General features: G+C 36.1%; 1 protein-coding gene across 3 annotated transcripts in view; it reads right to left on the bottom strand.

The window, feature by feature from the left end:
- Nucleotides 1-2,121: 2,121 nt before the first annotated feature.
- The window catches only part of MRPL22 (mitochondrial ribosomal protein L22), a 65,161-nt gene continuing 42,663 nt past the window's right edge, over nucleotides 2,122-24,619 (bottom strand). For 2 of the 3 annotated variants that reach the window (XM_077137499.1, XM_077137501.1), the window contains 5 exons: nucleotides 20,857-20,992; nucleotides 11,638-11,703; nucleotides 9,764-9,841; nucleotides 8,305-8,374; nucleotides 2,122-2,419 (listed from right to left, as the gene is read on the bottom strand). In XM_077137499.1, the coding sequence (XP_076993614.1) occupies nucleotides 2,208-2,419; nucleotides 8,305-8,374; nucleotides 9,764-9,841; nucleotides 11,638-11,703; nucleotides 20,857-20,992 (562 nt within the window). In that variant the 3' untranslated portion in view covers nucleotides 2,122-2,207. The remainder of the gene's footprint in view (nucleotides 2,420-8,304; nucleotides 8,375-9,763; nucleotides 9,842-11,637; nucleotides 11,704-20,856; nucleotides 20,993-24,619) is intronic. The other variant, XM_077137500.1, reaches the window with a different exon arrangement.

Below are 24,619 nucleotides of genomic sequence, written 5' to 3'. Positions count from 1 at the left end.
ACTGAACTCTGTTGTCTTTTCAACCACACATCAGGTTAATAAGACAGGAGTAAAAATTCATCTGTATTCACATTAGGTATGCAGAACCAAATAATCTGGAAACCTAGTTGATTAACAGCTCCAATATTTACATGCTATATGACCCTGACATAGTTATTTTAATCTCTCATGTTTTGGTTTCTTCCTTTGTTAAGTATTTATATTTTCAGGATATTATCAAGTTATGTAAAATACTAGCACAGAGTTTGGCAAATAATGAGTTTCAGGTAACTAGTAGCTATTACTAATGCCATCTGAAAACAAGGCACAAAAACTACATTCTTCATTCTATTACAGGAGTATCCTCAAAATGTGGCCACCTTAAAAAAGAATCACCTGGAAATGTTCAAAATGCAGATTTCTTAAACTCTCCCAATATCCCCTCTAAAGACCTAGTGAATCAGAATCACTGGAGTGGGACCCAGAAATCTTCATTTTAATAAGCTAGCACCTCACATTTTCCTTATATGGAAGTTTGAAAACCATTGAACTAGAGGCTGTGGACAAAGATTGCTTATCAACAATGAAAACAAGTATCAGTGACAGCCAAGTAGTACAGAACATTCTAATCTGAAGCAAACAATTTTCTAACAAGAGGTAGTGGAGCACCACCTACTGCCTTATTTTAGAATGCAACACTGAGATTGGGTCAAGTCTCTATATAGGTAATTGATTTCACCTGAAAATGAATCAATCCTAAATTAAATATCCAGGCAGTAGAAGGCACTGTTGGAAGGAAACATGCAAATTGTGTTAATGTAACTATAAGAAAACTTTAAAAGTTGAAGAGTTTTACAATTCTTCCCCTTCCCTCCTTCTTGGAACATGAAATCCAGGGGTGAAAGTCTCCCTGGCAACATGGGACACCACTTCCAGGGACGAGCCTGGCACGGCACCATGAGATCAATAATGTCTTTCTGACCAAAAGGGAGAATATAAATGTAATAAAATAAGGTATTAGTGGCTAAAAGATTTCAAATAGAGTTGAGAAGCTATTCTGGAGGCTACTCTTTTATGCAAGCTTCAGATAGGTATTGCTAATTACCAAGGTTTGCCAAACTCCCATCAAATCCATTCCTGTTAACCCTAAAGAACACCTAGGGCTCTATCTGAGATTCTACAGGAGTTTCATATGCTAAGATTATTTTCCAGAAACCTATAATCTCCAGATGGATTCCCAGGTCAGGTAAATTCTGAAATCCAGTGGGGCCAGCCTCTCCAAGAACCATCAACTAGTTCCACCCCTCTTTCCATTTTATCGACAGACCTTTCCAACATGAAAAAGTCAGAATGGGCATAACCCAAACACACCCTAAAGATTGGGAGAGGGATCAAAGCAAAAGAGGAGTTATAGCAGAGAAGAAAGGACTTTTAACAAATGAGTATGACTGCTGAATCAATGTATTAATATTTCCTTTAGTCTCCAGTGTCTTGGAGCAGCTAGAAGAAAAACCCAAAACTGTGGTACAGCAACCCATACCAAACTCATTAATCTGTTCTAAAACTACTTGTTACAATGTACTTTGAAATGTATTGCTTTTTTGTATATATATTTCTCAATAAAAATAAAGTTAACAGGCTACAGATTGATATCCTAGATTAATAATTTTAGATTAATGTATCTAATAAACTTCTAAAATTTCAAGTTACTGCTAAAACATAGAGGAAAATATAATCCTTCACTCACCAACCTGTGCCAATAGTGAAAGGAAGCACAGAACTGTAGAATTCCTGAAAAATATTGTGATGAAACAGCATGCAGCTCTGCTCACCTCTACCACACGCTCCCCCAACCCCAAGAGAAAATCAAGTGAAAAAAAAAAAACAAGCTTCCTTATCCTACTATTTTCTATTCAAATCCACTATCAAAACTGCTACCTGCAAGACAACAGTGGGAAATTTAAAATGTTACCTTCAAAGCGTACCCAAGAAAGGTAATCTCCATAACTATGTTTAAAACTGATTTCCCCTTTCAAGCTGCAAATGCCTAGAAATATACACAGCAGCTCAAGAGAGCTGGGCAAAGCCTTATAAATATAAAACTAACAGTTATACTCTGTGTTTTAAGAAATCAATAACAAATTACACAAAAAAGCATGCTTTAATGCATATTTGTTGTTAGAAAATGAACGACAAAATATATACACTTTGAAAATTGAGTTCCCCCATCACAGGGTGTGAATGATGGTCCTGTTACGAAGCTCCTGAATATACTCTTTGGCGTGGTTGACAGCTGTCTTTGGCTCCTCAGGTGGAGGTGGGGGTCCTTCTACCAACTTCACAAAATAATGGCAATAAACCTTCTCCATGATCCCAAAGTAACCTCTGCCATGGTAGCGAATGCGTTTTAGGCACTGGCCTCGCCCTGAGGTGGATTCAGCTAGACAAGGAAGAAAAACAGAATTATAGGAAATTACTGCCATCTACAAAACCACAATTTGAAAAGCTGAACATTTCTGTTATTATATGAGCTGAATGACTGGCTAGAGTAGGTGTGTCTCAAAAATAAGTATCTCATAAGTAGGTATTAAAGGTTAGGTAGTGTTCTAGAGTCTGGAGAGCCATGAGTGAACATTAACAACACCCCTGCCTCTGTGAAGTTTACATTCTAGAACAGAAAGCCAGAATATACAATAATTTCAGTTACAGGACAAGTGTTATGAATAAAATAAAACAGGGTGATGTAAGAGACTTATGGGATGGTGAGGGCAACTTCAAATCAGAGATATCCTTGAGGAAGAGATATCCAATATAAGATTGGAATGAAGCATCTGAGTATCTGGGGACAGGGTATTTTTTTTTTTTTTTTTTTTTTTTTTTTTTTTAAAGGAAGGAAAGACAGAGAAGGAAGGAAGGATGGAAGGAAGGAAAGGAGGAAGAAAGGGAAACATTTTTAAACATTTTCTTGTTTTATTATATTTTGTTTGTTTGTTTGTTTTTTACATGGGCTGGGGCCGGGAATCGAACCGGGGTCCTCCGGCACGGCAGGCAAGCACTCCTGCCCGCTGAGCCACCGCGGCCCGCCCTGGGGACAGGGTATTTCAGGCAGAAGGAACAGCAGGTGCAAAAGTCCAATGAAAACATAGTTGGCTGGAGCATAATAAGCAAGGGGAAGAATAATAGAAACAAGGAAAAGAGATTAGAGATGAAGGCAGGGAGCAAGAAAATACAGAACCCTATGTAGGCCAAGGCAAGTTTTGATTTTATTGTAATAGTGATGAGAAGCCATTGGAACCAGTGGTTCCCAAATGCTGATCCCTGGACCAGCTACATCAGAATAACCTAAAAACATATTTAAAATACAAATACTGAGACCTCCTCTGGAAATTCTAATTTAGCAGATTTAAGGTAGAGCTTAGAAATTGCATTTAGAGCAAACAATGCCATTACCACTCTCCCAGTAATTCTGATTCACAGCTAGCTTTAGGAACCTCGTGTGTTACAAATGACCCTTCATCTTCCCTCTCCCCTTCTGTCTGCCAAAGTCTGACCTTGCAATATTTGAAGACATTTTTCCAATAGTACATCAAAAAATCTGTTCATCTGTTCACTCATATTAAAACAGAGTAGCCACCTTTTAATGTTTTCTGAAATTCAGTTAGTTACTTTTTTAATTAATTTAATAAGCCTTTTAAAAAGGCAAAATTTATATAATACATACCAACTTAATACATATTAATATTCATCATTCTTTTATCCTTACTGTGACGTAATGTTATAAATATAGGAACCATATCAAAGTAAGTACTTGACTGTTCTCTCATAAAATGTGTTTCAGCAGAAGCATCTTAGCTTTGCAAAGAGGAATCTAAGCATCAAAGTGCCTAGGGTCTCAGAGAGTAAGGAAAGAGATACTGCCCTATGTCAACATTCACCTATTGGGTACTAAAGAAACATATTTAAGAACTTCCAAAGAGAAAGCCACATTACACAAATCACTTTATAACAAAGCATCACCAGATTCCCTGGATCAACCTGTTATGAGGAAAACCCAAAAAAAGAATTTGGGATCTGAGAAGCACTTTACAAACATAATGACTGCTTCTATCTAAAACTGTTCCTCTACCCAACTAGAGCACCAATTTCCAAATACTCTGAAGATAGCAAACCCTATTCCAGTGAAGGAAGTATCAAAATCAGCAAATTGTGCAGCATTAAATAATCTACCAAAACACAGTGATCAACCCTATCAGGATCTATTATTAACTCCCATTTTTCCCCCATCTACCCAAAGCACAAACTGAGATCTAGATGACAGCAGAAAGTCAATACCTGCTAAATGCCAACCAAGATTTCAACCTAAAGACATAAAATATCATCTGCTGACCTTATGGCACATGATCCCATTATTTCTGTAACAGTCCTTCTGAAACACCAGGATTCTTTAGTACACTATCATAGGAATATACAAGACAGCCACCCTGAGGTCTGAATGAAATCAAGACTTTATTCACCCTGAATGAAATAGCTTTCAACCTGGTTTCTGATCTCCCCCTTCTTCTGTACATTAGGGATTTCAAGCTACTTTCGTTAAGTGGAACCATTTCAATTAAAATGAAATAATATATGGAAGCCCAATATACATAATAGACTGTCATGTTTATCTGTTCATTGAAGCAGGGGGTGGGGAAGATTCAAAGCTATGCTATTCGCTCATTCAAGAAATATTTCTAAGCTCCTACTGGATGCCAAACTCTATCCTGGGCTCCAAGGATACATGAGTGACCAAGATACCAAAGAGCTCTTCTGTTTGCCCCATGCCCCATCGCTACAGGCTCCACTCCCATAGGCCCTGTGGAGCACAATTTCAAAACCACTGCTTATAATTAATTGTCTTAAAACACTGACAACATAAATCTCTTACCTAAAAACTTCCTGTGGTCCCTCCTTGATACAGTTTGAACCTAATGCCACAGCCTGCCATGTTCAACTCTTTGGAATCTAGGTCTAATCTACCCTTCTAAGTTTATCTACCCTATGACAACCATCTACACCCTTCACATTACTTTCTACTACTCATTACTTACTACTTACACTACTCGTTGCACCATACCGTCATTGTTCATTCCAACCTACATGCCTTTCCTTTTGTAGCGACTCCACTTTGAAAATCTTCCCTTCTCCTGGACACTCAGTCAGATTCTCAAAAACCTACCCCCAAAGCCAAATTTTTCTAAAAATTCTCCATTACTATTCTACTCCACATGGACCTCACCTTCTCTAGTCTGACAGTACATTTATCTATATTACTCTTTTTTGGTTCCAAATCACGTTATCTTATTGAAGTGCTCATTTTTCATCTGTACATATTACTTTCTTAACCAAACTTATACTCCTTTTGTATTCCCCTAAAAGTTATGCTTCACAAGCCACAGAAATGATTTTGAAATACGTCCTCTGCTAACTAATACCATTTTTTAAAATACAGAAGTGTCTGGTAAATTTGCTCAGATTATGAAATAAGTTTCAAAGTCTTTTAAATATATATAATATTAATGGTATACATGGTTTTGTTCCAACTCAGAAGAACAATTTATGTATCCTTTCAAAGGACTGTTATATATTACTATTTTAAAAAACATAGCATTACCTAATTGAGTATGGATAGTATGCATACTGTAAGTAATTAAATATTCACTGAAATAAAACATTAAGACATCTCAAAAATGTGAACCACCAGCACTCTTCTAAAGATTATGCCCATTGAGGATCATATAAAGTATTGTTAAAATTTCCTATTACTGTTATTGAGGTAAATACTAATCTTGAAATTCTGACAAAAGAAGCTTGCCCCTCGATCATTCTTAGCCTAGAAGACTGAACTCCCTAAACTCTATCACTTTAGATACCATAAAAGACCAAGAAGTGACATTTTATTAGTCCTTATCCACTTGATAAGGCCTATTCAGTGTCATTAGTCATAAGTTTGGAAAGGAAATGAACTTTCTAAACCTATGGTCATGCAACACCAGGTATTAGCTTCACACTGATGATAGCATTTGAAGGGATTACCATATAAAGAAAGATATGCCACCAAAACCCAGTACCTTAAAATATCTACTTTAATTACTTAAGGGGACTGAAAGAGTTTCTGCTGAATCTAAACGATAGCTAACAATTAGTCTTTCAAAACTCCAACAGAAGTCTATCAAATGAAATGTCTAGGCCTTCCCCCACCCCACCGCCCCAAAACAAATGAGATAGATCAATTTCCTGTATTTTCTAGGGAAACAAAGAGATTCTAGGCCTCTCCCCTAAGGTTTCAGATCTTAGTAGATTGGTGGTAAAGCCTGGGAATCTGTATTTTTAGAAGTACCTCAGATGCTTCTTATTAGGGATATGTGGCAAATATTGGGATAAAATGTCCTAAATGTCATGGTAAGATATTTCATTTCCTCAGAGTATTTGTCCCGTTTTCCTTTACTATGGAATTACAAAGCAAAATACTTTCTGAATAAAAAGTTTAAAAAATCATAAGACAAATCCAAATTCGTCAGTCCTATTTAAGTAAAGTGATTTTTACAGTGGACTAAATGAAAAGCAAGTGCAGGAAGGGTACAGATACTTTGGCAGAAATGTGCCTAAGGAGACTTCTGAATTAAAGGTTCATTCATGTAGGACTGGATAAGTATATGTTGCTTAATGGCAACACTGGACTTTGCTCCTTCATTTGGGATGGCAGAATTAAACTGGAGTATCTCTTTTTTACTGCAGTTATTGAAAAGGATTTAAAGATAAACCCTATTTCCTTTGTATCTGAATTCCATTACAAAGTGGTATCTATCAGCTAAGAGTTGATACACCTATGAAATTGAATAAAATTAACTAAATTTGATTTGGTATTCAAAGTCTTAGAGCAAGAAAGGTCACCAAGAGGTTTTAAGCAAATGATCTTGCTCCTCATCCATCTCATCTCTTCCAATGACACTAGGCCCTCACTAGCATTATTTATTCATGCTGCTTCCAGAAGAAAATGCTTATGATTAACTACCGTGGCCCTGAAGTCTTCTGAGTTGCCATTTTGATATCTTTCTGCATCTGTGCACGTATGAGAATATAATTAGCTATATAGGATTCTGCTTTAAAATGAGACATTTCAATTGAAAATCATAACTTATTTGAATTTCAGAAATAGATGTGGTTGCTGGCTTCAATTCCAGGTGACCTGAGCTGAAATTTTAACATAACCAGAATAAATATCTCCATTAGGGCAGAGGTCATATGAAAAGTGGAATTTAAATGATATTATTCTAATTGTTGAAAAAGTATAAAAGACAACTAATTTTCCCTATAATGAGTCAGCCTTTCTTCTCCTCTCTGGCAAGTAGCAGTTCCTCATAACTTGAATATTTTTAGATAAAATAGTCCTCCTTATATGTAGGTTTGGCAGATTGAGAAAATTCTGCTTCGACATCAACATCTTTGTTTGATTACAAAACTGCTGAGGTTAGGAGTAATTGCTGCTGAAGAGAGAGGAAAATAACTCCAACTACTGCTCTACTTCACTGTGGTGTTGGGAGGGGCAAAAGAGCTTTGTAATAAATGCTGATTTCCTTCTAAGAAAAGAGCTGTGTGAGGTATGTTGGGGAAAAAAATATCCTTATATTTGTATAGTGCATCATGCTACTCAAAGCATTTTCACTTACATTAATTTAATTTGATGTGGAACGAGCATATAAAACCAGAGATAATGCTTCAGGATATAATAACAAAGGGGAACAAACACATCCAGGTCATCTGAGCCTTCCAAGGCCTCTTAGCTTTTACAATTCAACAGATTTTCCATTCTGATAATTGGAGGGCTAAATTATAGAATACCTTTATGGATTAGGCACCTGACTTGGCACATTATAAAGATTTTTTAAAAGTCCATCTGTGATCGTTTATCTCCTTCCAGCTGATAAATAATACATTTCCAAAAATGTATTATTTTTGGAAATAATACATTTGTATTATTAAAAATCAGTTATGTTTTTTCTCAGTTTTATTATGATGAAAGGACCACTGTGCATCAGTCTTGGTATACATTATTTAATAATTATCAGCATTAGGTTTCAGTTCTTACAGAACTGGCAAGAATAATGCAATAAGTTTATTATCATTTATAACAGATTAACATCGGCATGCTGAAGGCTGAAGAATAAGCCATAACAGGTAATTTTCATCCAGGGCTGAGTAGTTAGATGTTAAAGAATGAATTAGATAAAGAACTTGGAAACACTATTAGAAGATACTTCCCAATGTTAAAAATATCAAACATCTTACCAATATATAAATTGGATCGGAATTCCACATTGTGGTCTCTCACTGCCATATCTTGGGCTTCTAAGAGAACCTTAAATAAGGAAATGAAAGGCATTCATATGGCTGTCCCCAAACTAAAACAGAATTAAATTTCTCATTTCTGCTGCTACCTCTGTAATATGACTGCTAATAACATGCTTCCATTTTATAGTCATTTTTAAAAAAGACTATCAAATGATAACAATACTAAGGAGGAGGGATACCATGAGCTTTTCTTCCACAGATAAGAATTTCAAATATAAGGAACACTGTCCATCCCATTTTAGTTTTAAATGGAATGTACAGTCTCTAAAGGAGGAGATAATAGCAATTGCTGACAAACATTTCATCTTTGGATTAGAGACTTGTCAAAAAGCTCAAGAAGCTCAAGACCTAAATCTTACTTGAAAATTTTTATTCTTAAGGATTCAATGTAATCATTAGCAGCAGCATACAAACAAAGCCACACTTGAGCATTTTCTCTAAGAGGTTAATTATTAAATTTAAACTCCATAGATGTTCTGAATTAAATTAACTTCTTCCAGAACACATTTTTAAAAAGAAGTACAATTGTGAGAAATAACAAACAAGATCTTTCACTCCTTTAAATTAAAGAACCTAGTGTATGGTTGGTTACACAACAGACTTAGTAACTACATTCTGAATTGAATTAAATACAGTAAAACTAAGGTGTTACAGTGGAACCACTTCTAAATCTGAACCCATCAACCTCAAAAAATTAACTCTGAACTAAAACGTAAGAACTGACTTTGGGTGAGAATTAACTGAAGATACAGAAAATAATGTTGACACCGCCCCCATGGTAAAGGACAGTAGTCAACATAGCTTTTAGAAACAAAAACACTCATGTGCCTAGAATGAGTCAAAACAATTATATCTAGTTACACTTAGTGTTGGAAAGGGCTATAGAGATCATCTACTCTAATCCTACGAAGTTTGTGGATCAGGAAAATGGAACCAGACAGGTTAAATGTCCATGGTCTCAAGAGGAATATCAGAGAAATGACTAGATTCCAAGTTTCCTCAGTCCTAGCCCAGTGCTCTTTCCACTCAACTAGTTTTAAAATCATAAACTCTTATTTGTGGTACTGACCTTTTTTTTAATCTCCTAATTTTAATGCCCCAAAACAGTAAAATTAAGACTGACCATTGCATAGACAATAAAAAAGAAATAAATATTTGGTGCAAATAAAATCATCTCTGGAAAAAAAAACTGTTTGAAGCATATATTTTGAATGTACAAGGACATTAAGAAAACTGAGTGCCCCAGATCTGTACTATATAAAGTACACATTTGTACCTGGAAAATTCTGGGAATTTAGGATTCAGACTGAGCTTACTAACACCTGCAAGAGACTGCACAGGTGCGCACGCATGCCCCCCCCCCCCCCCCCCCACACACACAATCTTACAAGTATACCTCTTTAATTATTTGGGCCCCTTTTTTGTCACTGAATTCCAATTGAGCCAAAGCCTGGTCAATGGACATTCCTCGTATCTAGAATTAAAAGGGCACAGACAAGAGAGAATAAAATTAATTCACAAAGTAAATGTTCCCTTTTCATTGAAAAGTAAAAGCCTTACAATAATTCTAATAACTTCTAAAAAGCAGTGACCTAAACCTAGGCAAAAGAAAGGAAAAGAGGTTTAAGAAGGGATGCCACCCTCTTGCAATCAAACTCAAACTTCATATTTGTGTGGGGTGATAATAACACTACTCAGAGTAGGGTCACAGTGAAGATTAAATTAAACATGCATGAAGTGCTTAGCACAATATGTGGACACAGATAAGTGTTCAATATATAGTAGCTATTATTATGAGGCATACAGAATGTGGTAAACAGCACACATTTTGGAGACAAATACACATGGGTTTGAATTCCTACCACCATTTGCCACTACATTTTGGCCAAATTTCCTATGATCTCTGAGCCTTCGTTTCCTTACCTTTAAAGTGAAGATGATATTTATTTATTTTATTTCGTATGCTCTATGGCAGGGGTCACATTTCATTCTTTTTCCATGTCAGTATTCGATTATTGCAGCACTGTTTGTTGATTTTTTTGTTTGTTTGCTCATTTGGTTTTTGTTTTGTTTTTTCGGAAGTGCATGGGCCAGGAATCAAATCTGGGTCTTTCGCATGGTAAGTGAGAATTCTACCTCTGATCTACTCTTGCATCCCCTAAAGTGAAGATAATATGTCAGGATTGCTGAGAGGAAGAAGTATAAAAACAGACATAAAGAACCTGGCTCCAAAGGGCACTAATACATACTAACAGAGCTGGATGACTTGGATGTCCTCCAAGGGCATGCTCAAGGAACACAGATGTGTGTCAGTTGCTCCTTACTTTGTTCAATGAGTCATACAAACTGAGGGTGAGTAATGAATAGCTCAGGGCAACAGTAGGAGCATATTTTTGAGGCTAACAAAGGGAAGAAAAAGAACAGGAACATGGAGCTAAGGATCTAAGATGAGGGAAATATTTTGGGCAAAGGAGAGATGTTTAAATATTACACTTGTTATACGTGATGAAAGCACATTTTTATAATCGTACTATTAACCACAGCCATGGTTAACTTAGGGTTCACTGTTAGTGTTGTGCAGTTCCATGGATTTTTTTTTTAATTTTTGCAAAGTTAACATGTTAACCATAAAACCTAAATTGTAATAGTTTCAACATATTAAGAGAGAGCATATTACATATTACAGAGATCACAAGTTGGTAAGAACTACACTAAGTATTAAAGGCATCTTCTCCTACAGGATTTATCTGTTACACATATATTTGCATCTTTTGTTTCCCCTCATATGTAAATTTCATTTCCTAGAGGGAAAAAAAATTTTAATTAAAAAGGTAGTTTTGGGGATGCACAGGAAGTTCAGTGGTACAGGATATTTACATGGATAAGAATGAAATGTGACTCCCCAACCTCACCCCTCACACAGCATTTAAAAATAAAAGGCAACAGTTATTAAACATGTTAAAATCAACTTCTACAGAAAAGAAATCTTCCTGCCAGAAGAAGTCATAGCAAGAGTCTCCTGCTGACCTTTATTTTAAATTTCTATCTATCCAATGTGATTTAGTTTCTCAGTAGAAAGGCAAATACTAAGCAAAATCACTTATCTTGAGCCATAATTCTTTTAATTACCTACCTGAATATGTAACTATATTTTATTCTTCAATATTTGGAGAAATCAGGGCATATTTTTAAGTACACTGATTTTTCAAATCCTGGGGTGGGGGGAGAAGGAATTCAGTTTTTCTTAAAGGTAATAGTCATTTTGCTTACCAATTTTGCCAAATACCACATCTTGTCTTTGCTGTATTTTATTTGTCTTCGACAATGATAGATTTCCTTACAACAGGAAAAAAAAAATGAGGTTTACTAAAATGACAGTAACATATATTATTGCTAAAGTCTTTACTTTCTATGCCTAATGAAAATGATGCCACAAGAAACAAAAATATCAAGAATTTGAAATTCTTTTTCCTTATACACAGTTAAATTTTCCCAAAATCTCACCAAGTTAAAAGATTACGAAGGGAAAAACAGAAACTATAAGATGGCCAGTTTATCAGATATTTAAATATTCCTTTACAGAGAAATGGCAAAAGTTTAAATGAACAAAAATCTAAAGAACAAAAGAAAAGGTACAAAAAAAGGTTTTTTTTTTTTAAATGAGAATGCTAGAGATCCGGACACAGGTGTTTTCAGAGGAAGACTAATATAATACTCTTGGTATTCGTCAAGAGCATGGTTCTAAACTAACTGGTTTTGAATCCCAACTCTGCCATTTACTAATCTACATAACCTTATGCACGCTACTTAACCTCTCTGTACCTAAGTTTCCTCTTCTTTAAAATAAAGATAGTATTACCTACCTCATAATTATTATAAGGACTAAATAAAATAATCTATATAAACCATTTAGGGATAGACACATAGTAAGGTCTCATTAAATGGAAGCTTTTATTATCATCTATTTAAAGTAGCAGATATATCCCTGTTTTAATTTTTTTTAAATCAGTGTCTATTAAACAATTTAAACTTCACAAAGCACATTCAGGCCCACTATTTCATTTGATCTACTCTATGAGTTGGGAGAGGAAACATTATAATCCTTTCATAAACTAAAAATCAGAGAGCTCCAGGGACTTGTTCAATGCATACTTTATATGCCTAAGACAGTGACTGTCAGATATGCCATCAAAAAATCCCCTTCTGACTATAAAACCTCAATTTTTATATCAAATTGCTGATTAATTCACTTTAAAAATTAGAAAACATTTGCCAAAGTAACAGTGAGATCTCAGAACTTTCTAACATTCTTAATCCTGCCTGAAATTTTCAAATTCCTTAGGAACAGCAGAGTTACTTTCCAGTGGCCATCTTTTAATATGTAGCAGGTTTCATTTCAGTTACAATAGAGGCTGACAAACTGAAAACTGTAGCAATAGCCTAATTACAGCAATAAAGTGTCCTGGGGCCAAGAGAGAGGAAAGAAAAACTATCATAACTGATAATAGTAACCTGCAAAAATTAATCCACTCAGTGAAATCTTTTATAAGGAAATCTTTCAATTCTTGGTTTCCCACAGTGGGTTATCTTTAAACCTGAACTGTAGGTGACAACCTTCAATTGGGAGGAGGGAGGAGGTGAGTAATAAATATGTATATATAGCAATCCTGACAAAAGCATAAGAAAAAGAGATCAAGTCTTTACAAGAAAAGGGAAAGTTACTTAATTACCCTCTTCTAAAACTAAAAACCTCAACATTTACTTTAAGTAAACCCATCATGGGCAAATACATAAAGTAGCAATGCTGGTGGTCAGAAGACCTGGTTATAATATCACTGTTACTGAATTACCAATATTATAAATTGGGTAAAATTAAGTTAGAATATAATTCACAAACTAGTTACACAAATGAAGTAAAAGTCTAAATTATAAAACACCTGAAACATCTTCTAGAGGAATAAATTTATTTTTAAAGAAATGACTTATTGCCAGTATGAAAATCCATAAATTAAAAATATGCCTTTTCCAGAAATGGCTGCTCAGTTTTTTGTACAGTCTTACTATATTTTTAATTTACTCAATATAGTTTTCTTCAGTGATTCTGCTAAAAGTAAACTGAAGTCCAAATTAATAAGATGTGAAGATCATGAAGAAAGGCCTTTAATTTTTCTTTGGTTTTAATCACTACCCCAGCCACTATTATTTGTTTATAAAATACATATAGTCATTGCTATAGTCAGAATGAACTAGAAGGGTGGATATCATCTGGCCTTTCTCTTGAGTGATAAAACTAATTTTTTAAAATGTTTGCTGCTAGGGCAGTGTGACAATGGCTCAGTGGCAGAATTCTTGCCTGCCATGTAGGAAACCCAGGTTCGATTCCTGGAGCAAAAAAAAAAATGTTTGCAGCTAGCAGACTGGCAAATCTAAGAGATTTTCAAAGCTCACAGTAGTACAATGTTATGAACTAAATGGTTATGTGAGTAAATTATTCCCAGAAATCAAGTTAGGTATTTATGAAAGGTATCAATATTTTCAGTCACAACAGGTATAACTGATGCACCAAAGCCAATTTATTAAGTACTATTTAAAGCCAGCAAACGTTAATGTATTTCCCAAAGATTATAACTTGTACACAAAAAGGATTAATTACTCAAATAAAATTTTGTGCAAAATAGAGAACTAATTTAGGTTTCTTTAAAGTGCCTATATAAAATTAAGCCAAGTGTCTTCACAGAGGCACTTACACACAGAGTAAGTGTAAGCTTTTTTTTTTTTTTACAAAAAAAAGCTAATCAAAATAATTTCAGTAAACATAATACATAATTAACCACTGGATTAACACTGTTCTTCATTTGCTAAAGTAGACTTAACTCTTAATTTTGCTATGTGGTATATAACATTAAGTACATATTTTTTAATATCCAAAAGGATTGGCACTACAAAATACAAAATTTTGCTCTCAGATTTTGAACCAAGTGAATATTGTTATGATTTATTTCCCACTAATATCTAAGTTTAAAGAGCTAAAGTAAGAGGCCAATACAGTTTATTAATAATAGGAAGTAATATTTCATTTATGATTTGTGCAAATGTGCAGCTTTCTGTAAAATTTTGGTCAATTACAAAATGTAATCAATACTCAATAGCACAGATTCTATGACAAATCTTTCAAATTCTGGCAAGATGATAAAATATGGAAGATAAAAAGTTACTTGTATAAACTACTAGCATCTCTTTTTCCTTTTATTTCCCAATCAGGTAGGGGCTCTTTAAATCAATAAATTAATTTCCTTAAATCAAAAAGAAATAGAAAACATAAAAATGCACTAATTCAGACTAATACTTAAACAACTGAGTCTTTTTTTTTCTTTCTTTTCTCTTTCTTTTGCTTTAAAATAATTTATTTACATAACTGAAATCATGCTGCACACACATTTCTATTCTTTTTTTTGGAGGGGTGCGGGGGCACAGGGTCTGGGAATCAAACCCAGGTCTCCCACATAGAAGGTGTGTATTCTACCACTGAACCACCTGTGCACCCCATCTATTTTATACTTTAAAGCAATTCTTCTCTCGTGTTATACTAAATTCTGTAGCATTAGTCTTTTTTTTATAATTATGGTAACATATATATATATAACACAAAATTCCACATTTTAACCATCTTTGACTGGATTATCTCTATGGTATTAACTACATGCTCAATTTTATACCATCACCACCATCCATTACCAAGTTTTTTCCATAATCTGAAATAGAAACTCTGTATTTATTAAGGAAAAACCCCTACTTCCCCACCTCCATTTCCCGCCTCTGTAACCTCTAATCTACTTTCCGTCTCTACGAATTTGCTTAATTCTAGATATTTCATGTAAGCAGAATTATACAATACGTGTCCTTTAATATTTCGTTTATTTCAACATATTTTCAAGGCTCATCCATGTAACAGCATGTGTTCTAGTTTGCTAGTTGCTGGAATGCAACACACCAGATTTGGACTGGCTTTCAATAAAAGGGGATTTATTTAGTTAACATATAGTTCTTCAGAGGAAAGCCAGTTAAGTTTCGACAGAGGTTCTTTCTTACATGGGAAGGCAGAAAGCAATCTCTGCAGGCCTTCTCTCCAGGCCTTCTCTCCAGGCCTCTGGGTTCCAACGTCTTTCCCCAGGGTGATTCCTTTCTGCATCTCCAAAGGCCTGGGCTGAGCTGCCAGTGCTGAGATGAACTATGCTGAGCTGCTTAGGATGTGCTACATTTGAGCTCTCTCATTTAAGCATCAACCAATTAACTCAAACATCATTCATTGCAGCAGGCACGCGTCCTAGCCGACTGCAGATGTAATCAGCAACAGATGAGGTTCACATGCCATAGGCTCATGTCCACATCAATAGAACTAGGCATCTTCACCTGGCCAAGTCGACAACTGAATCTAACTACCGCAGCATGTATCAGAACTTCATTTCTTTTAAGGGCTGAAAAATATTACATTATGTTTACATACCACTTTTTTGGGGGGGGGGGGGGGGAGCGGGCAGTGCATGGGCCAGGAACCAAATCCATATACCATACTTTTTAAATTAAGTCATCTGGTGATGGACACTTGGGTTGTTCCATCTTCTGACTATTGTGAACAATGCTGCTGTAAAAAAGGTGTTTAAGTATCTGTTCCAGTTCTTATTTTAAATTCTTACTAAGAAAAAGTGAGATTACTGAGTCATATGGTAATTCTCTACTGAACTTTCTGAAGAACCACCAAACAGCAGCTGCACTATTTTAAATTCCCACAAACACTGTACAAGGGCTTCAATTTCTCCACATCCTCAACACTTGTTATTTTCCATTTTTTAAATAACCACCATCCTAGCAGGTGTAAAGTGGTAACTCATTGTGGTTTTGATTTCCATTCCCCTGATGACTAATGATGTTGAGCATGTTTTCATGTGCTTATTGGCCATTTATATAACTTCTGTGGAGAAATGTTTACTCGAGTCATTTCTCCATTTCGTAATTGGGTCATCTGACTTTCTGTTGTCGAGTTGTAGGCATTCTTTATATATATATATAGTCTGGATAGTAAACTTTTGTCAGGTATATGATTTTGATTTGCAACTATTTTCTCCTACTTTGTAGGTTGTCTTTTCATTTTTTTTACGATTTCCTTTGATGCACAAAGTTTTAATTTTAATAAATTCTAATTTATCTATTTTTTTTCTTTTGCTGCTCATGCATTTGGTGTTATATCTAAAAATCCATTGCCAAATCCAAGGTCCTTACGGTTTTCCCCTATGCTTTCTTCCGAATTTTATGGTTTATTTCTTAAGCTTAGGTCTTGGATACATTTTGAGTTAATCTGTGTATATGGAATAAGAATAACCTGTTTCCCTAACACCATTTGTTGAAGAGACTATACGCTACCCGTTGAAGGTACCCTTGTCAAAAATCAGTTGGCCATAGATGTGTGGGTTCACTTCTGAACTCTCAATTTGACTTCATTGGCCTATATGTCTACCCTTATACCAGAACCATATTGCTTTGGTTACTTCAATTTTTTAGTTAGTTTTGAAATCAAGACCTCCAACTTTGCTCTTCACGCTCAAGATTCTTTTGATTCTCAAGATTCAGGTGTCCATGATAGAGCAAGGAGGCCTGGGGGCACAAATGAAATAAGAAGGAAAGATAAACACTGAGATGGTATAATCTAGGAATGCCTAGAGTGTATAATGATAATGACTAAATGTACAAATTTTAAAATGTTTTGCATGAGGAAGAACAAAGGAATGTCAATAATAACAGGGTGTTGAAAACAGATGATAATTAATATTTTAAAACTGCAACTTACATGTGAGACTAAAGCAAAAAATGTTTATTTGGTACAAAATTTATATTTTGACTAGTGCATTTCCAATTATAACTTATGTGGACAGCTTAACTGAACACCATAAGTACATGGAATCTTGAGTACGGCATTAGATTTTGTAGGTTTGTCCAGAGTGATGCCCCGATAAATCCCAAAAGGATTTGAACAGTGAATAAAAAAGTATTTGCAAAGTCTCCTTGGGGGAATGGTGAGAAAGGGGGAAAATTCAACTTCCCCAAGTGGAGAATTCTTGATATTCTCACAAGCAGTGGGGACAACCAAAGCAATAGACTGAGCCCTCGATCTTGGGGGTTGTTCATACGAAACAACCCCGCAAAGGATAGGCTAAGCCTACTTAAAATTAGGCCTAAGAGTCACCCCCAAGAGAACCTCTTCTGTTGCTCAGATGTGGCCTCTCTCTCTCAGCCAACATGACAAGCAAACTCACTGCCCTCCCCCTCTCTACGTGGGACATGACTCCCAGGGGTGTGGACCTTCCTGGCAACATGGGACAGAAATCCTAGAATGAGCTGGGACTCAGCACCAAGGGATTGAGAAAACCTTCTCAACCAAAAGAAGGAAGAGAGAAATGAGACAAAATAAAGTGTCAATGGCTGAGAGATTCCAAACAGAGTTGAGAAGTTATCCTGGAGGTTATTCTTACACATTAAATAGATATCACCTTTTTAGTTAAGGTGTAACAGAGAGGCTGGAGGGAATTGCCTGAAGATGTAGAGCTGTGTTCCAGTAGCCATGTTTCTTGAAGATGACTGTATAATGATATAGCTTTGGCAATGTGACTGTGTGATTGTGAAAATCTTGTGTCTGATGCTTCTTTTATCTACCTTATGGACAGATGAGTAAAACATATGGATTAAAAATAAATAAATAATAGGGGGCACAAATGTCAAAATAAATTTGGTAGATTGAAATGCTAGCAATCAATGAATGAGAGGGGTAAGGGGTATGGTATGTATGAATTTTTTTACTGTTTTCTTTTCATTTGTTTTTCTGAATTGATGCAAATGTTCTAAGAAATGATCATGATGATGAAGATACAACTACATGATGAAAAAAAGAATATTCATATTGAAAAAAAAGATTCAGGTCTCCTTATAATCCCATATGAATTTGAGAAACAACTTTTCCATGTTTGCAAAAAATGCTGCTGATATTTTGACAAGGTTTATGTTCATTCTGCAGATCACTTTGAGAAGTATTGGCATCTTAACATGTGATGTCTTACCATTTATTTAGGCTTTCTTTCATCCATGTTTTGTAGCTTTCAATATACAAGTCTTTCATCTCCTTCGTTAAATTTATTCCTAGATATTTCAGTCTTTGTAAATGGCATTGTTTTCTTACTCTCAGTTTTAGAATGTCCATTGCTGGTATATTGAAACACAGCTGATTTGGGGGTGTTAATTTTGGACTTTACAACTCTGCTGAATTTGCTTATTAGTTCTAATAGCTCTATTATGGATTCTTTGGGATTTTCTATACAAAGGATTGTGTCATCTGTAAATAGAGATAATTTTACTTTCTCTTCAATTTGGATGGCTTTTATTTTTTTTGTCTTACCTACTGCTCTAGCAAGGATTTCCAGTAAAATGCCACATAGCAGTGGTGAAAGTAACACCCGTTTTTCACCATTGAGTATAATGTTAGCTATGGATTTTTCATAAATACCCTCTATCACACTGAGGCAATTTCTTTCTATTCCTATTTTTTGGAGTATTTTTACATGAAAAAGTGTTGGAGTTTGTCAGATGCCTTTTCCACATCAACTGAGACACTGTTTTTTTTCTTCATTCTACTAATGCCATGCATTATGAATCACTTCTTAAATGATATGCATGCTTTCAAGTTCACATAAAAACTAAGAAAATGAGATGGTCCTTAGTAAAGGTCTTTAAAGATGTTTACTGAACTGGATGCTTTATAATTAACATAGTAATTCTATTTCTAAAGTATTTATGATGATTTATTTTCAGTAGGACTATAAGTGTTCCCATTTTGTTTAAACTACTATTATTTACTTAAATTTTCCAACAGCTGCGTATGACTCCAGAGTAAATTCACATTAAGCCGGAAGTTAGTCTTAACTCTCCGACTAGAGCAATTTAGAGCACAATTTAGAGAGAATGAAAAGAATGCAGAGCAGTTAAAGATAAAGAGTTCTCTGGAAGGAATCCATGTTTAAACTCAAACCATAAGTTCAAAGTTTGTGACTTATGAGTTTGTGAATTGTGAGGGTGCCTATACTCAAATATAAAACATCGGAAAACAGTGATTTTAACACTTACCAATGGTTTTAGTCATGCTTGCCAACTCATCTTCCATTGTTAAAAATTCATTAGCAAGCTTCTTAGAGTAAAAAAATGTCTGTATGGCTCAAGCTATTAGTTTAGTTTTAGAATTAAGGCCACTAACCAGGAGGCAAGTAAAGGCAAACATATAAGTAAAGCAATGACACCAAAATGGGAAATTATATGTAATAAGGCAATTACGATCTTTTTAAAGTACCAAATAAATAAATCTAATAAATCTCCTATGTCAATTAAAGGCCACTGAAATCACTGTATAATTTTTATTTTCTTAACATGGTATTATCAGTCGTTTTAATCAAAAGTGCAAGAATACTTTATCATTCTCACAAGGAGTGTGGACAACCAAAGCTACAGGCTGAGCCCCCAGTCTTGGGGTTTGTTCATATGAAACTTAACCCCACAGGGGATAGGTCAAACCTACTTAAAATTAAGCCTAAGAGTCACTCCCAAGAGAACCTCTTTTGTTGTTCAGATGTGGCCTCTCTCCAGCCAACACAGCAAGCAGACTCACCACCCTCCCCCTGTCTACGTGGGACATGACTATCAGGGGTGTGGATCTTCCTGGCAGCGTGGGACAGAAATCCCAGAATGAGCTGAGATTCAGCATCAAGGGATTGAGAAAAACTCTAGAATGAGCTGAGACCCAGCATCAAGGGATTGAGAAAACCTTCTCGACCAAAAGGGGGAAGAAGGAAACGAGACAAAGTGTCAATGGCTGAGAGATTCCAAACGGAGTCAAGAGGTTATCCTGGAGGTTATTGTTATGCATTAAGTAGATATCACCTTGTTATTCAAGATGTAATGGAGAGGCTGGAGGGAACTGCCTGAAAATGTAGAGCTGTGTTCCAGTAGCCATGTTTCTTGATGATGATTGTATAATGATATAGCTTTCACAACGTGGCTGTGTGATTGTGAAAACCTTGTGTCTGATGCTCCTTTTATCTACCTCGTCAATAGACGAGTGGAACATATGGAATAAAAATAAATAATGGGGGAACAAATGTTAAAATAAATCTAGTATGAAATGCTAGTGATCAAGGAAAGGCAGGGGTAAAGGGTATGGTATGTATCTTTTTTTTTTCTGTTTTCGTTTTATTTCTTTTCTGTTGTCTTTTTATTCCTTTTTCTGAATTGAGGCAAATGTTCTAAGAAATGATCATGATGATGAATATGCAACTAAGTGATGACATTGTGAATTACTGATTATATATTGTAGAACGGAATGATCATAAAATATAAATAAATAAATAAAAGAATACTTTATCAAAATGAAGAGATTAGTTCTACCCACAAACTTACAGCTGGTCTCTGAGGTTCTCCAGGCAGTTGTGGAGGATAAACAATTTTATTTTTCTTTTCCCATTTTCGAGAGATGTACACAGGAGCACTTGTATGGACATATGATTGGGGCAAAACATTGTGAGATGAAAGAAGCCTGCAAAACAACAGATATTTAGAACTTTCCTGGGGAATTTACTGTATCTTCTCTATAAAAATTTCATTTGCATGAAAACAATTTAAAGATGGCAAGCAGAAACATTATAGACCTATTCATTTAAAAGAGCCTGCTTTCACATAAATCACTACAAAGAACTAGTTCATTGGATGCTAAGAAGAGTGAAATGTTAACAACTAATGTGAGCCAAATATAAAACAGACATTAACTCAAGAACTCCTGTCCTGATTTGTCAACAAATGTCGAAACTCTACTAAAAGTCACTCCTAAAGAAGATTTAAAGTTATAATGGATCCCTGATTTGACCTGTGGAATTCTATTCCACAACCCTGTTAAGATAAATATATAAACAATTAAAGAACAAATAAAACAATATAAAATACAGGCAACAAGTGTTAGAGGCTTTCAAAGAAGGCCTCAGATCTTGGATAAGATTTTAACTGGCAGAGGAAGGGGATATACACTACCCCAAATGGGGCAAAGGCATGTATTACTTGTGTAGAGCTGCAGAGATGAGAGTAAGGAGAGCATGCTGAAAAGGAGAGCGGTCTGACTCAATTAGGGTATCTTCTGGATATTGGAAAATACTAGGAAAGGTGATTGAGGCTGGAGTGGATATTTTTAAATGCCAAGCTAATTAATGGTCTGGGACTTGATGATGAAGACACTAATTCACCAGTCCTTGACCCCCTCTACTCCAAGTGTCTTAATGATATAACTACTCTTTCTCCTTCTCTCCTCTTCCCCAGCTACTGCTGCTCTACTGTATCACTAAATAAAATCACTCCTGAATGACGTCTTCAACTTCCCAATCATCTTCACCCTACCAGAGCCAGTAACCAAGTTTCACAGATACTTTCCCTGAAATATTTCCCAAATGCTTTAGCTCTTCTCCATTCCAACTGCCACCACCCTAGTTCAGAACCTGTTCTTCTATTTTAGGGCAACTATAGTAGCCTTTAGAATGATTATTCTTCCATCAACTTACCCAGTTTCAATCCATCTTTCCCTGTCCAAGCACAGATATACCCTTCTACAATACAGATCTAGTCACATCGCTCTCCTGCTTTAAAACATTTGGTGGAATACAGAAAATGATGAATTACGTAATATTTTATTTCTATCATTTGCAGTGTCATTGACAACTGTGATTTCCTGAGTGGGAGAAAGAAGATTCATATATAAAAAGAGAAGAGGTTTAGGGCGGGCCATTGTGGCTTGCAGCAGGCAGAGTTCTCACCAGCAATGCTAGAGACCCAAGTTCAATTCCTGATGCCTGCCCATGCAAAAAAAATTAATAAATAATTAATTAATTATTTAAAAAAAAGAGAAGAGGTTTAGTAAAAATCCTGTTCGTACTTGATCTCTCCATGACAAAGGTCTAGAAATAATGGCCAATCCAACAGCAATTAGCATTCATAGTTTCAGGTCAAAATTCACTCATTCCGACTTCCGGGTCAGGATGGTGGCTTAACAACATGTGCATTTTAGTTCGTCCTCCAGAACAACTACTAAATAACCAGAAACAGTACAGAACAGCTCCTGGGGCCACGTCAGTGACCAGACACACAGCGTACCCCAGTCTGGACCAGCTGGACCAGCTGTGAGCACCCCCCAGAACCGTGAGTTCCCAAACTGCGGCGGCCAGCGCCCTTCCCCCACAGGCCGCTTCCCAGAGGGGAAAGGAAAGGACTTTACCAGCAGCAGGGACTGGGCACAATCAAACGCCAATTGTGGAACTAATTAACAAATTTTGACTACTAAAAATAGGCCCCCAGCTTAGGTGAACCTGATCAAAGTGGAGGTTGCTCTCTTTTGCCCCAGCACCAAGGGGGCAGGACTGACAGAAAAAGGGGGGGAAAAAAAAAGAAGGAAACAGAGGTTTCTGTGGCTGTGTATCTACAAAGGTTTGACTGCCTCTGGATACAGCGGCAGGACTTTTCAGGCTGCAACTGCCCCAGGCATAGGCAGAAGTGAACTCCTTTGGAGGCTTATCTGGAGCCTGTGCCTTCCCCAGGGGAGGGGTGAAGCCCCACCCAGGTGGAATCCCTCCAACAAGGAATTCAGACACCAGGGCTTGGTAATTTGACGCCATTAAAACCAGCCTACAACCTCTCCTCTGTCTCCACCACGCCTCTAGCAGGGAGAGTCTACCAAAGTTAAAGGTACTGCATCATCTTATGCTGGGGGGACCTGCAGTCAGACAAGCGCCACATACTGGGCAGGATAAGAAAAACAGAGTCCAGAGACTTCACAGGAAAGTCTTTCAACCTGCTGGGTCTCACGCTCAGGGAAAACCGACGCAGGTGGCTCTTTCCTCCTGATAGGAGGCCAGTTTGGTCTGGGAAAAATCTGGCTGGGGTCTATAATATCTAAGCAGACCCTCCTAAGTGTGGGGTGGGGGGGAAGGCACCACACAAGCAGGGCAAGAAACAAGAAAACAAGAACTGAAAAATTCTCCTCTGTTAAACAAAACTAAAGCTAAAGGTCCAGATAAATCTGAATGGAATGTCAAAGAACAGATAGACAACAAATTCATCCAGCAAGAAAAACCTAGATAAACGAAGTGAAAGCAATCTCCAGAATAAACTAATTAAGGTAATTAAATGCCTAGACACCAGCAAAAATAACAAATCACACTAAGAAAATTGAAGATATGGCCCAATCAAAGGAACAAACCAACAATTCAAATGACATACAGGAGCTGAAACAATTAATTCAGAATATACGAACAGACATGGAAAACCTCATCAAAAACCAAATCAATGGATTGAGGGAGGATATAAAGAAGGCAAGGAAATAACAAAAAGAAGAAACTGAAAGTCTGAAAAAAAAATCACAGAACTTATGGGAATGAAAGACACAGTAGAAGAGATGAAAAAAAAAAAACAATGGAAACCTACAATGGTAGATTTCGAGAGACAGAACATAGGATTTCTGGACTGGAGGACGGAACATCTGAAATCTGACAAGAAACAGAAAATATAGGGAAAAAAATGGAAAAATATGAGCAGGGACTCAGGGAATTGAAAGACAATATGAAGCACACGAATATACGTGTTGTGGGTGTACCAGAAGGAGAAAAGAAGGGAAAAGGAGGAGAAAAACTAATGGAAGAAATTATCACTGAAAATTTCCCAACTCTTATGAAAGACTTAAAATTACAGATCCAAGAAGTGCAGCGTACCCCAAAGAGAATAGATCCAAATAGACATACTCCAAGACATTTAATAATCAGAATGTCAGAGGTCAAAGAGAAAGAGAGGATCTTGAAAGCAGCAAGAGAAAAGCAATCCATCACATACAAGGGAAGCCCAATAAGACTATGCACAGATCTCAGCAGAAACCAAGGAGGCGATAAGACAGTGGGATAATATATTTAAATTATTAAAAGAGAAAAACTGCCAACCAAGAATTCTATATTCAGCAAAACTGTCCTTCAAAAATGAGGGAGAAATTAAAACATTTTCAGATAAAAAAATCACTGAGAGAATTTGTGACCAAGAGACCAGCTCTGCAAGAAATACTAAAGGGAACACTAGAGGCAGATACGAAGACAGAAGAGAGAGGTGTGGAGAAGAGTGTAGAAAGGAAGACTATGAGTAA

This window comes from Tamandua tetradactyla, chromosome 20 (assembly GCF_023851605.1).
Source record: "Tamandua tetradactyla isolate mTamTet1 chromosome 20, mTamTet1.pri, whole genome shotgun sequence".
In the NCBI taxonomy this organism is placed as follows: Eukaryota; Metazoa; Chordata; class Mammalia; order Pilosa; family Myrmecophagidae; genus Tamandua; species Tamandua tetradactyla.
Note: the sequence above shows the minus strand (reverse complement) of the source record. Positions and strands in the feature narration are given on the sequence as shown.